This window comes from Mus musculus, chromosome X (assembly GCF_000001635.26).
Source record: "Mus musculus strain C57BL/6J chromosome X, GRCm38.p6 C57BL/6J".
NCBI classification, from domain to species: Eukaryota; Metazoa; Chordata; class Mammalia; order Rodentia; family Muridae; genus Mus; species Mus musculus.
The window spans coordinates 10,289,162-10,303,693 of NC_000086.7; the positions used below are offsets into that span (position 1 = coordinate 10,289,162).

General features: G+C 38.8%; 1 protein-coding gene across 2 annotated transcripts in view; it reads left to right on the forward strand.

The window, feature by feature from the left end:
- The window catches only part of Otc (ornithine transcarbamylase), a 68,795-nt gene that overhangs the window by 36,932 nt on the left and 17,331 nt on the right, over nucleotides 1-14,532 (forward strand). For both annotated transcript variants that reach the window (XM_011247449.3, NM_008769.4), the window contains exons 5-6: nucleotides 11,154-11,307; nucleotides 14,100-14,222. In XM_011247449.3, coding sequence (XP_011245751.1) covers nucleotides 11,154-11,307; nucleotides 14,100-14,222 — 277 coding nt within the window. The remainder of the gene's footprint in view (nucleotides 1-11,153; nucleotides 11,308-14,099; nucleotides 14,223-14,532) is intronic.

The following is a 14,532-nucleotide window of genomic DNA, read 5'->3' on the forward strand; positions in this document are numbered from 1 at the left end:
TGTTGTTTGTTTATCAAGTTTTATTATTAATACAGTGCAATCAGGCCATGGTTATTTTAATCTGGTTAGATATGCTGGAGGGCTGAGATATTTTCTGTCCTGGATCATACTCAGTTAGACAGTATTGATCAATTTATATGGGGAAGATTGCTCATGTTTCTTGTAGGGCCATTTCTTGTAGGGCCTTGGACTATTTTCAAAAAACATAAAAAAAAAAGACAGACAGGCAGACAGACAGGAAGAAAGAGAGAAAGAAAGAAAGAAAGAAAGAAAGAAAGAAAGAAAATATTCACCTCAAAACGTTCTCCCTGTTGTTATTATCTACAGACAAACTTCCTTTCACTGTTTTCTCTTTTTTTCTTTTTTTTTATTACGTATTTTCCTCAATTACATTTCCAATGCTATCCCAAAAGTCCCCCACACACCCCCCCACTCCCCTACTCACCCATTCCCATTTTTTTGGCCCTGGCATTCCCCTGTACTGGGGCATATAAAGTTTGCCTGTCCAATGGGCCTCTCTTTCCAGTGATGACCGACTAGGCCATCTTTTGATACATATGCAGCTAGAGTCAAGAGCTCCGGGGTTTTACCAGACCTTCAAAGAAGATCTAATTCCAGTTCTGCACAAACTATTCCACAAAATAGAAGTAGAGGGAACTCTACCCAACTCATTCTATGAAGCCACAATTACTCTGATACCTAAACCTTTCACTGTTTTCTAGTCAGCTGTTCAAGTACTATGTGTCACTGCTAACAGACTGGGGTCTAGAAGGACCACAGTCAAGAAGAGGGTAGGATCAGAACAATGGGAGAAACGAATTGCAGGAACCTATTAGAATAAACCTACATTTGCCTTTGACTTTTATAACCTAGTTGGAAATCTATCTTGACCTCACTGTGAACATCATAATTTGTGGCGATCCTGATTGTCCCCTAAAACCATTCCTGTCTCTTGATAAATACATAAAACCCATGAAAACTTTCCAACAAAACCCTGACATCATGGGTGCTGGAATGTGGCTGATGTCCTTGGTTTGGTTTGGTTTGGTTTGGTTTGGTTTGGTTTGGTTTGGTTTGGTTTGGTTTTTTGAGGCAGGGTTTCTCTGTGTAGTACTGGCTGTCCTGGAACTCACTCTGTAGACCAGGCTGGCCTGGAACTCAGAGATCTGCCTGCCTCTGCCTCCTAAGTGCTGGGATTAAAGGCATGTGCCACCACTGCCCGATGTGGCTTATGTTCTTAAAATTAAATTGTGTCAGAATATGATCAAATACATCTCAGCATGATTGGTAGCCATCTTTGCTCTGGTCACATTGAAGAACACATTCCCTGTTATGCAAGTCTTGCTTTTTCATTTGACCATCACAAAATCCCCAATAAATTGTACCCTGTGTAGTCTTTGTTCTATGTATGTATTGCTGTATTCTCAGGGAACCAATGTCAGATATCCCTCAACCAGTTCTTAAAGGCATGAAAACTGCCATGTGATTGTCTATCTCAACACCTACCTTGGCTCTTAAGTGCTATCTCAGACCATGACCTGTGTTTAAAAACCAACAACAAAAATTATTCGCTTAATCCCACAGACTATGCACCAGACCTCCCAGAGATCATGTAAGACTTGATTGTTTTGTTTTGTTTTGTTTTGTTTTGTTTTTAAGGGTGTTTAATACCCAAATCAGTTTCAAGTCTTATGTGCAAGTAAAACCTACCAAAGAACCACAGAAACAATGTGCTGTTAGATCAAATACCCTTGGCAAGTTTCTTTCATAGCACCCTTCCAAGATGGTCATGGATATGCCAATCATTAGGATACCCTTTTATACAGATGTATTTGTTTATATATTTTATGTATAAAGTATTTTGCATGTATGTCTGGACATAAGATAAAGGTATCTGATCCCATTATAAATGGTTGTTAGGCACACTGTGAGTGCTGGGAACAAACCCAGATTCTCTGAAATAGGAAGAGTTTTTAACCACTGAGCCATCTTTCCAGCCCCAAGGCACTCTGCATAGACTGAACAGCCTTCTTCCATTTTTTAAATGTTGTCTGGCTTTTCTGACCAAGAACTTATACAGCTTAAGAGATCTCTTTCAAATGACTGGAAATTGGTCCTATTAAAATTCTTAATATTCTTCTATTTTAACATATATATAAAACTCATGGATTTTTAAAATATTTGAAAGTTTTAATACACACAGTTGTTATCCTTATGGATGTACATATCTTCCCATACTTGGTAAATGTGATATGTGTCCCAATTGGCTCAGTTTGAAACAAACTCCATCCCTCTTTGATGACAAGACATTCCAGAATCATCTCATTTCTTTAACAGGGCCAAGATTTCACTATTATTGTAAAAAGCTCTATGCCTCTTTTGATAAGTTTTAAAATCATATTCAGGAGAAATTTTCTTAATGCCATGCTGAGGCCTTGCCTATGGTAAGTGAGCACCCTTTCACTGAGCTATAGCCTTAGTCTGCCCTGCCCCCACTCCCTCTTGAGACAGTTTTGGTCCATACTGCTTGGTTGCCTTGAGATCACTGTGCAAACCAGAATGATCTTGAACTTTCAGCCAACTTCCTGCTTCAGTGTATTTTGTGCTGGTGTTACAGGCATGAACCGCCACCAGAAGCAGAAATATTTCTTTTGTTGATATAGCTATTTTCTGATTAGTATGGTAACACTCCCTTAGATAATAACTACCGTAAAGATATTATTGGAAATGATAGCACCACCATCAAGAACAGAGTCAGAGTTAATATTCGTTGTCCTATAGCATCTTCACATTGAAAGAATTCAACCATTCTTACCTTATGCTGTGTAGAAAAGAACCCAGGATGTTTGACATGTCAAACAGCTACACAAAATAGGATGGATAAATATTTTAATCTGTCTATATTTTTTGAAAAATTCCAACATTAGCTATTAAATATCTGTGGCACATTGTTGTTTGCAGGACATTTTAAATACAGGAAATACAGATTGTGCCAATGCTGTTTTGCTATAATTGTTGGTGGAGGCCGAAGAGCATCTGAGAACTTGCAGGAATCTACTGAAAACCAAGCAGAATTCCATTTCTATTCAATAGAAATGAAAAGAGACCAAAATGACAAATCTTTCCAGAGCCAGGAAATATTTTTAACTTGTCAGCCTTTCCTTTGTAACGAGTATAATCAAGCTCTTAAGATGTTTAAAGCTGGGGGTTTAAATGATGAGCCGCAGGAAGCCTCCAGCTCTAGCTGCAAGCTTGTAATTGTTTCCAATGAGAGGGCTTGTTTATATTTTTAAATGATCTTTATTAGCCTAAAAGCATAAAAAGAATGAATTTTCTTTGTCTAAAAATTTTAATCATGAAGGAACCAATGCTACAGAAAATAATATGCACTAATCACACAAAGCATCTTTAATATCTTTGTCGCCCCCCCCCCCAAGTGTTTCTAATGCAAAAAGCATCCTGGGAACTGCTTCACCCAGTTGGCCCAAATCATAGCTGTATCACTGGTTGCCGCCCCATTTGCAGCTTTTATGACTAAAGGAGGGCGGGGTGGTGCTTTTGATAAAGTTTGGCAGGCTTCCTTTTTTATGGTGTGTGAATGTACAAGGAACTATTTGTGAATACAGCAGCAGTGTTCTTTACTCTGTCATTTGCTTATAGGCATCTATTAACCATGCTAATTTATCAAACATTTACCATTCCTTTAAATATAATTCAGAATGCATTCTTCTAAATCACTTATTCTCAAAACGTGGTTACCAAAGCAAAAACATAAGCACCCCTTGGGTGCTTGTTAAAAGGAGAACTCTTCACTGTCAAACCAGACCTTCTGAATGAGACATCTAGCTGATGATGCTTTGCAAGCCCCCCTAGTGACTCTGCTGTGCATTGAGAGTTTGCATTTCTTTACCAATTTGCATGTAAGGGCTGACTGTATAGCTCAGTGGTAGTGCACTTGTAGCATGAATGAGGTCCTGCGTACACTACAAAAAGCACAATGACCCATATTGCATATCCAGTCAAATGTGTAAGACGTGAACAAAGCCCAACTCAAACATTTCCATATTGATTGCTAACTTAATCAAATGCTTTCAATACTTAATCACAAAATATTGATTGCAGAGTCAATTGATATTTTGATGATAAAACAGGCTATAATGTTTTTACTGCTTTCATTGGTATTATTTTTGTTTATCTTTATACCTCCTTTTTAAAAATCCTTTCACAGTCCCAGAATTAAAACATCGCTGGGATGTAGATGCCTTTGCATCCTTTCAAGGTTTTTGTAATTTGACCAGGATGGAAAGAAAAAAAATCTTCAGAAGACAGGGATACAATTTAAGTGGATTTTTAAGCACTTGATTCTGGTTAGTTAGTGAGAACTGGTAGCTAAGGTCAAGGTGAGAGGAATTCCAGCTGTTGTCTACCTGGCTGTGTATCTTATCAAAATAGTTTTCAGTTTTGTCAGGGAGCTATATTTGGTTCTTGTTGTTTCCTTAACATACTATCCCAAATGTCATGACTTATGCAATTAAAGAGTGAACTTCCTGTGTTGGGGGTATAAAATTTAGAAGAGGTGCCTCCTTCTGGAGCTTCTGGGGAATATTTGAGTCCTTGACTTTTCCAGCTCCCACTATCCATACACTATATCTCACCCCCAAACCTCTCACCACTGCATCATCTCCCATTTCTCATCTGTCTTTTTCTCTTAGAAATGTATATAGATTATATGGAATTCAACCCAGGGGAATCATCCTCTATTCAAGTCCTTGCTTTGATTATAAACACACACTTCATTTTATAAAGATTTTGAGGATTAGAATATGGGCATCTTTGTGAACCACTCTTCAGCTTACTACAGAATCCTTATTGTTATCTTTCATATTCATTCTTGGATTTTAAGAAATTTTGAAGATGAGGTTTTATTTTGGTTCCATTTGTTGTCTTTAATTTTTGACTGCACATGACCCATCACCACAGCTTTGTAATAAAAGACATTTGTCCTCTCTCAATGTGTTACAGTATGGACCTTGTTTCTCGGCATTGTGTTAGAATTGGTTAAATCATGAAAAGATTTCCCTTTCAGAGAAACAGGAAAGTGAATATAGAACTTTAGATTGACAGTTAACTAAGTCCTTATTTTAGAATAACAGTTCAATCGCATGACAACTTGTGCTAGTTAAATGCTGGAATCTCTGTTACTTCTCCTATGTAGAAGACCTACATAAGAGTCTATTAATAGAACAGTTTCTATTGTTTCAAGAACCAGATGGCTGATAAATTAACTTACTTCATTATGTATTAAGCAGATTGAAAATTATATATATATATATATATCATTCAGAAAATAAATTTAAAATACCCATAAGATATCTATTTAAAAATACATATATGTACATACCTATGTATGTATGTGTTCCCACTTGTTTAAATAAATTTAAATGTAGAGGTAACGCTCATTTTTTTCATAATTCTCTTCTTTATTTACATATTCTCTTTATATTAATTCATCAAGGCATTTGACAAGTAAAAGGCCCTGTTTCATGAAAAATAAATTTTGCTGCTATAAATAATTATAGCTTGAAAATGGAAGCTTCTTTAAGATGACTTCCTCCTCATTAGCAATGCCCTTGCCACTTAACGGCCTCTCTTGCTTCCTGGCAACAATGTGATGTTACAGATTTATTCTGATTTTATCCTGCCAAGGACGCTGAATTGAATATCCTATAATAGTTCCTTTTCCATATATATATTTAATAGAATATTGTGATGGACCAAATTCTTTGTTCTAAGGGTGCTTGCAGGAATCTAGGGGGTTAAAAACAACATCTTCTGTATTTTTGCTCTTGATAATTGACTGAGATGAAAGGAAAATTCTTGATGTGTGTCTAAAATCTTAATCCACCCAGTATAATAACACATCAAGTTGTTATCCCATATTCATTCTCTCTCTCTCTCTCTCTCTCTCTCTCTCTCATCACAAGATAAACTTTATCGGAATGCAAGGATTCAGGGATTTGAATAGTAACAGATTGGTAGTGAGAAGTGTTCATTCTTGAAGGATAGTATAACATTTTGTTATTACAAACTTCTATCCTGACTATGGGATCTGCATAATCATACAAGAAGTTATCCCAAATTATAGTTTCCTTTGTATCCTGCATAAGGAGATAGACTGTAGATTTATTTCTACTTGGTGTGTGATGTGTGGGTGAGGGGGTGTCTTACTATGAAACCGAGGCTGGCCTTGAACTGGTGGTGATCTTCCTACCTCAACCTTCAGAGTACTGTAAATACAACTGTGCACTACTATGCCTGACTTTTTTCTTTTGGTGTTGGTGGTAGAACTAAAGCCCAGTGCATGTTAAATAAGTCCTCTATTGACTTATACCTTCAGTCCCATCTGCTGGCATTTTTATCTTGCCATTCCTTTATTGTGACATCAAAGTTGTAGAGCACATGTTAACAGACATTTCATGAGTTCATTCATACCTTTCCAAAATGGCTGAGGAGCTGGAATTCTGCACACATTGAGTTTGCTTTCTGAACAATGATTCATAGTGTAAGTACAAGATTTCACTTCCAGGATTTTTGTGATAGTACAGTGTACAGAATTTGTTAGAGTGTAATCCTCTCATGATACATTTGTCCTTTCTCAATGTACATTACACAGTACTTGTCTGCTTCAAATCCAGGACCATGTCCAGGGCTATCTTCTTCTCACCTTCCAAGTACATAAGACTCCAAATCAGATATGCTTTCTCCCTGTGCCTGGGTCTTCTTCCAGTTTGGACTGAATATGGTCCCCGCAGGTTCATGTGTGCTTAGTTCAGCAGAAATGTTCAGAGGTGGGGTTTTGGGGAAGGGATTGGATCATATGTGCTCTGGCGTCATCAATGGATTAACATATTCTTTGATGAATCATAAGTTTCTGGGATATTGGGAGGTGATGAAAATTTAAGAGGTGGGACTGTTAGATCTAGTGGGGAAACCCCACCCAATTCCCGATTCGGCATGCACCCAAAAAAAAAAAAATCACGAAGGACCATCTCTTGCTGTAATTACATGAGGATGTTTAATTACGGAGCTCCGGACCGACATGTATCCCACACAGGAGATAACGGATGTCAGCCACGAGGCTTGAAAGCTAGGGGTTTTTATGGGGTAAGGGGCTTAGGGGTGTGGAATTCAGCATAGCAACACACTATTGGCTTATTCAAACATTAACAGAAAGGGCATCAGGACTGTGTTCCTGTGGGCTGGGGGCTTATCTTTGTTCACATAGCAACCAGTTGATGTATGACTTTACCTGGCGCCAAGGGGCAATAGACAGAGGGGAGGTTCTGGCCAGATGGTGTTGAATTAGATAATATAGCCCTGCTGGTCCTTGCATACCTTTTTATCTTTACAGTCAAGATGTTCTTAGGAATGTCTTAACAACAGCCCTGCCCTGGCATGCCTGGGGGCTGTTCTGCTTTGTTCTCAGTCCCAGGCCGGGGCAGTGGGCTCCTAAACAACTCACAAGTTACAATATTTCATCTTCCTTCAGGACCAAGGCGAAGCCACTGGGTTTGGAGGTATCTGTGTACACTGTAAGAAGTTTAAAGTATGACTGGCATATAAAGTGAAGTATACTTCTGCACCTCTTAAGTTTTTGTAGGCATTGCAAAATTAATTCTCCCTATGGACTTATTGTTTTTTTTTTTAAAGGAATTAGTGTTTATTTGTGAATTCATCTCCATTTCTCCTGATCATTTTTTTCTCTTTTTTTTTTAATTAGGTATTTTCCTCGTTTACCTTTCCAATGCTATCCCAAATGTCCCCCATACCCTCCCCCCCCAATCCCCTACCCACCCATTCCCCCTTTTTGGCCCTGGTGTTCCCCTGTACTGGGCATCATCTAGGCCTTACTAAGTTGCCCAGTTCCACTGAACAACTTTTCTACAATAGAGCTAGAAACTTGCACGCTTCTAGGAAGAAGATGCTTATTATGATTCTCAGAAAGGCCAAGCAGATAGGAAAGTATTTAAGCACCGTTATTGGTGCCTTAGAAGAGTGTCCCGGTCTCTGGTCTCCCTAGTCTCCGGCCTGCGGCGACTCGGACACCAAGTCGGGTTCACGCAGCAACTTTACTTAGGGCTTTTTCTTTTACAGCTCTCTTCCCCAGCAGCTTCTTCTTAGGACAAGGGCTAAACCACTCCTATTACAACAGCTTCTCTTACTCTGAACGCAGCGCCTTAGACCGCTTGGCCATTCTGACGGCGTAAAATACTTCTACTCACGGCAAGGGCTAAAACTACTCTCTTTACTGCTCGGCACCAACTCACCTCCTTCTAACTCCACCCCACCTCATCCAATCAGAATTCACACACGCTCCAGGCATGAGCTCAGATCTTTCACAGATAGGCTGACAGGTCCAGATCACGAGGAACAGTCCAGCCTAGCAGGCAGCCCACGCATGCAGCCTCACTGCGCATGCTTGGGCAAGGCAGTAAACAAGTAGGTTTCACGGGGCCTGTGGCCGCACCCGCTTCCCACAGAACAGTGGTTCTTAAACTTTGGGAGGGTATCTGAAACACTTGGGAATTCATAAGTCATCCTGTATATTTGGGAACCAGGTTTCTGTGTAGCAACAGAAGACACAACAAAGTACCATTGTCCCCAGGTCATCAGACAAATGGGGAGCTGATTGTTCTAATGTAGGAGGCTTTACTGGGGAATATTGATAGGTGTATCATTCTATGGCTCAGAGGATTTGGGATTTTTTTTCCTTTTAAGTGACCCAGAATGTATTCCTTGCCATCCATTATAGGATCAGACCTCAGAAGCTAAGATTCTAGGAAAAGAATCAATGGTATTTTTTAAATACAACGGCTTTGGTTCCTTCTTTAGTAAGAACCTCCAATTTTAATGTGCAAGTTTGCCACTTGGAGATCCAGTCACAATAGAGATTGTGGCAGTAAAACTGGGTGGAGTTTGAGATACAGACCAGCTGCTTTTAGATCCCAGGTGCTGCCAATATTGATCTGAAAAGCAATGTGCTATTTTTGGGTTTTCAGACTTAGCGGAAAATTGGCATCTCCTTGGAAATTAAAAAACAAAACAAAGCAAAACAAGCAAACAAAAAACACCAATCCTTAAGTACCATTCCCTAGAGAGTCTGATGTTTTTTGTAGAAAATAAACAATATGGAGTGAATATCAAAGATTTTAAAAACATTCTGAATGATTTTCCTATGGAGCAAGGTTTGAAACCCATGTATTTTTAAAAATATTTTATTAATTCTTGAAGAATTTTATACAATGTTTTGATCATATTCTCCCCATTAGTCCTTGCAATCCTCCCCAATCTACCCTCCCTCTCCACTAAAACACCCAGCTTTTGACTTCCTTTTTGTTTTAAATAACCCATGGAATCCATTTTCTACTAGCCATATACCCCTCAGTATAAGGCTATCCAGTATCCTGGTTTTGCTACCAGGAACCACACTACTAACAAAAACTAACCCTTTATCCCTCTGAAGCCATCACCTGTCCATAGCTCCTCAGGTAGCAGTAAGGGCTGATAACGCCCTTCCTATTCCTTGCTAGAATGGTGACTGCCTTGATAATGGTTAGGTCTTGTATAGGCCAGTGTGAGTTCATGAGTGAAGTGGTCCTGTCACATCCAGAAGACACTTTCGCTGAGGTAGTCTCCAACCTCTGACTCCTTGCAATCTTTCCAACCTTTTCTTCTGCAGTGTTCTCTGAGCCTTGGGGAGGAGTGAGATCACTCAAACTATAAAGTGTTTTTTATTCACCTGTCTCATGCTACAATAGACAATGTACTTAAAAAAGTTTATAGTTATAGTTTATCTGGATTCTTCTACTGATGCCCTATCATGGAAAAGCTCCAATCAGTTACAAAACAAAAAAGAACTAAAACAATAAAGTAGCTTCATGCAGCTCAATTTACAAATGTTAAAATTTTTTGTGTTAAAATATGCTCCCCTTTATTAGAAAAGAGTAACAATATATTATACCTACTTGTTTATTTTATGCACCCTTAAGTTGCTAGTCATAGAGTTAGAGATATTATGTAGATATCTAGATGTTTTGGGAAACTTTGCTGATTCAAAATAAAATATAGAAATCTAAGAATCATAGCTATGAGCAGTCTACAAACATTTGAAAGAATCAGAATGTCTAGGAAATGTTAATATGTGAATATTGTTTTCAATCCTTGATCCTGTAAGTTATGAGTCTTTGGGGGCATGCTTGAATTTTATATGTACCAGAGTTCATTTTGAGCTGTCAATACAGGTTCACTATAAAGCAGACTCCAAGATGCAAGACATCTATTAGGGGAAACACCCATGGAAGACAAAAGAGATAGAAAACATGAAGCAAGGATTGGGATAGAGCCTTCATGTGAGCATGCAGGACAGACCCATGTACATCAGAAAGTAAGGAAGAAGATATGGGTTGGAGAGAACTAAGTGGCACTGTTATTTGAAAAAGAAGACTGGGCTGTGGGGTGCTCCAGAGGAAAGACTTAATATTTCAGCTCCATTCTCCTCCACTGAGCCAAGTCACTGGATGGGAATAGCCTGAGGAGAAGGTGACCTTGGCCTTGAAACTACAGATGCAGACAGTACATCCAGAGCCTGTCAGTGGATGGTTTTGTGTACAGAAGGTTCTCTCTTGTAGGGTTCTGTGTGTACTTCCATAGCTGCTACATGAAATGCTTTATATAGTATGAAAACAGTGAAAAAAGCCCCCTATGGGCTAGTATAAAAGAAAATTAGCCATATACCAAGTCATGAATGCTTTTTGAATGTCTTGCTGTTTGGTTTTGTCCCTTTAAACCTAGGTAAACTCAAAAAGTGGCATTTATCAGTCATACTTTATCATTATGTCTGTTGGGTTCACAACTGATTTCTTAGCTCCACAAAAATGTAACATGGTCACTGAATAAGATGCGGGTGGAACAACATCTGTCCTCTCTAATGACTATATATTTAATGTTAGCTTTTCAAATCTATCACATTCCTAGGTATATTGCCATACACACATTTTCATTTATTGGCACTCATTCATGTCTTTAAGGAGCTTGTATTAAAGAAGGGTTATTGAGAACAATTGTTAAGAATGTCTCTTCTTGGTTTGCCATAGTGTCTTATCTAGCATGACAGATGCAGTGTTAGCTCGAGTGTATAAACAATCAGATCTGGACACCCTGGCTAAAGAAGCATCCATCCCAATTGTCAATGGACTGTCAGACTTGTATCATCCTATCCAGATCCTGGCTGATTACCTTACACTCCAGGTTGGTGTATTTCTTTGCTTTACAAAACAGAAAGTTTACCAAATAATTCCTAGCTACCATCAAGTGGAGCCATTTATTTAAATGATGTTTAGTTTTTATGAATAACTTCTATCTTTAAAAGTATGTGTATGTGGGAATACTACAGGTGTAGAAAACAGAACATTGCTCTAAAAATACTGTATGACCTTTTCCTCCCAAACTCCTTCTAGCCCCTCTTTCATCTTGTTGTTGTTGTTTTGTTTTGATTTTTTGGGTTTTTTTTTGTTCAATCACTTTGCTTTCTGTTGCTCAATTTAACAATGAATGAATAAGGAATAAAATTGCATGTAGGATCAACATTACTTATGTGACTGTGTGGTTAGCATTGTCAAACTTGTTAGGATCTAGAATCACATAAACGACAAGCCTCTAAATATGTCTTTGGGTCGCTGCATACAATTGGTCAGTAGAGGTGGGAAGAATGACTTTTAACTATGGGTAGCATGACCTGGGGTCCTAAAGTGAAGGACAAGGAGAAAGTAATCTAACAATGGGACTCCCCTTTCTCTCTGCTTCCTGATTATGGATGCAATGTGACCAGTTTTCTCAACCTCTGGCTACTCCGACTCCCCCACAGTGATATACAGCATCGTTGAACCTCTGAGCTCCACATAGCCCATTCACTCCTTGCTTTAGTTGCTTTGTCAGGTATTTCATCCCAGCACTCTGGAAAGGAACTAATATAGTGATCCTACAGACACAGGACTCTGTAACTTGGAAATGAAGAGCAGAGGAATTTAGTTTAAATGCTCAAGATGGTCTATTACTGTTTAATAATAGAAAGGGGGCATTCTCTGCCATTTTATAAATTAATTAAAAATAGAATAAAGAACATGTAGACTTTATAGTATTCAGGGTCTAATTCGGCCATGTGTGCCCAAATCAGACACTTGAATAACTTTTAAGATTTACATTATTTATTTGGGTTGTCACAGATAAAACTATATGTTCTTGCCACCCAGAATCTTAACAATCAGGGTTTCCCTGTCTCTAGATGATCTTGAAGAGAAAAGGCAAACTGGATATAGGTCCACCTTTCTTCTCATTTGAATGAGCTGTGAACATTTAAATGAGAGGTCAAACACAAAGAAACGCTGTTCAGAGGTGCAGACAAGATCCTCACAGAGAAGAAGAAACAGTGTCAGACAGAAAGTTGCTGTTTTTGAGGAAAACCTTATGTAGACACGAGATGGCTTCATGTTTCCCTCTGGCACTTTATCATTACTAAATCATGAACTCACTGAGGGGGCATGAGCTGCTCTATTCATCATAGGGTCTCCTGCTGACCCTTGTGCAATGCTTGACCAAGGCAACATCAAGATATGATTTCAGTGACTGAAGAACAGGCGATGAAGATTACAAGGTCTAAGTGAGGTGAACCTGCCTTCACATCCTAGCTCAGCCACCTACTAGTTCCGTGATCTCCAAATGACTCAGCCTCTCTCCTTCTTTGATCTCCATAAGAATTTAACTTTAAATGTATTAAGCCTACAGACATTTCAAGACAAATAAAATGGGCTGTTGGCAGAGCTCAGTGCATAAAGGCACTTGTCACCAGTTCTGGGAAAACACAGGATGCAAGGATGTAAGGATATAAGGATGTAAGGATGGAGGGATGGTGGGATGGAAGGATGGAGGGATAGAGGGATGGAGGGATGCAAGGATGGTGCCTGGAAGTTGTTCTATGACTCCCACATACATGCTGTAGCATGTTCTTGCCATCCCTTCAGAAACTAACTACTTTTTAAACTTAAAAAATAAAAACAAAATTTTATGTATATATTATACTGCTTTATCAATTTTTTCTTTTGTGGTGCTAGGGATGGAACCCTGGGCCTCATGCAAACCTGGAAAGCTTTTTAGTAGTGAGCTCCACCTTTAGAGCAGTTTTTTCCATTTCTAAAGCATTGAAGCAATTAATTTAGGTTTATTTATTGCTTTAAAATGAAATAATAGAGTTGAAACACACTTTGCATTTTCTTTTACTCCCACCTACAAAGACATCATTACCATGATATTTGTATTCATAACCACCCAGGAATGCCTTTATACTTTACACATAACTGTGTCCATAAACAACATAATGGTTAGCATTTTTTTTTTGACCATTGATGGTGGCAAGGCTCTCAGAGTCACTATGCTGTACTGTATCTTATATATGATAGCAGCCACTTCTTTTTTTTTAATTAGGTATTTTCCTCATTTACATTTTCAATGCTATCCCAAAGGTCCCCCATACCCACCCCCTAATCCCCTACCCACCCACTCCCCCTTTTTGGCCCTGGCGTTCCCCTGTACTGGGGCATATAAAGTTTGCAAGTCCAATGGGCCTCTCTTTGCAGTGATGGCCAACTAGGCCATCTTTTGATACATTAGCAGCCACTTCTTTACAATAGCAAATGCAAGTTACATGGAAGAAGTGACTTTCTGCCTCTTTTCTTTGTTTCATCGTCAGAAACAAGGCTGGTATCTGGACATTCACAGTGCTAATTCCATAAATGATAATACAGAGTCAAAATTCATGAAGATGGAAGCCTCATGGCCATGTCTTGGCTTAAGATATTAGAACCTTTTAGCTCTACCATTTTGTGATTGTATATTCATGTTAATGAATAGAATTGCAAATGTAGTCTATTCCTTCCAATAAGGCATTTATTTGGAGGTAAATTTTTTCCTTTATTTTAGCTCTAGTAACTGTTTCATGGAAGTGGGTTCCCTCCCCGTATCTAATCCCTTTACCTCTTGTTTTGTAGGAACACTATGGCTCTCTCAAAGGTCTTACCCTCAGCTGGATAGGGGATGGGAACAATATCTTGCACTCTATCATGATGAGTGCTGCAAAATTCGGGATGCACCTTCAAGCAGCTACTCCAAAGGTAGGAACACTGTCTTGCCTGAAAAAATATCTCTGTTGATCAGAGGCTATTACCCAGTGTAAACAAAGCTCCTGATGAAGGAGAGCATAGCTGAAGCCTTGTAATTTAGCCATATTACCAACTTTTCTGTTGAATCTAGTTTCTTAAGAGTGCAATTTTCCATTTTTACAGTGGAAACTAGTCTTGGCTGATGCCTTTTATTCCATGAGTCTGTGATAGCAGCACATCTGAATTCTGCCTTTGGATGCCCTGATACTGGTCATTATGATGACTGATATCTTTGTGCATAATCACCACACAGAAGAAAGCA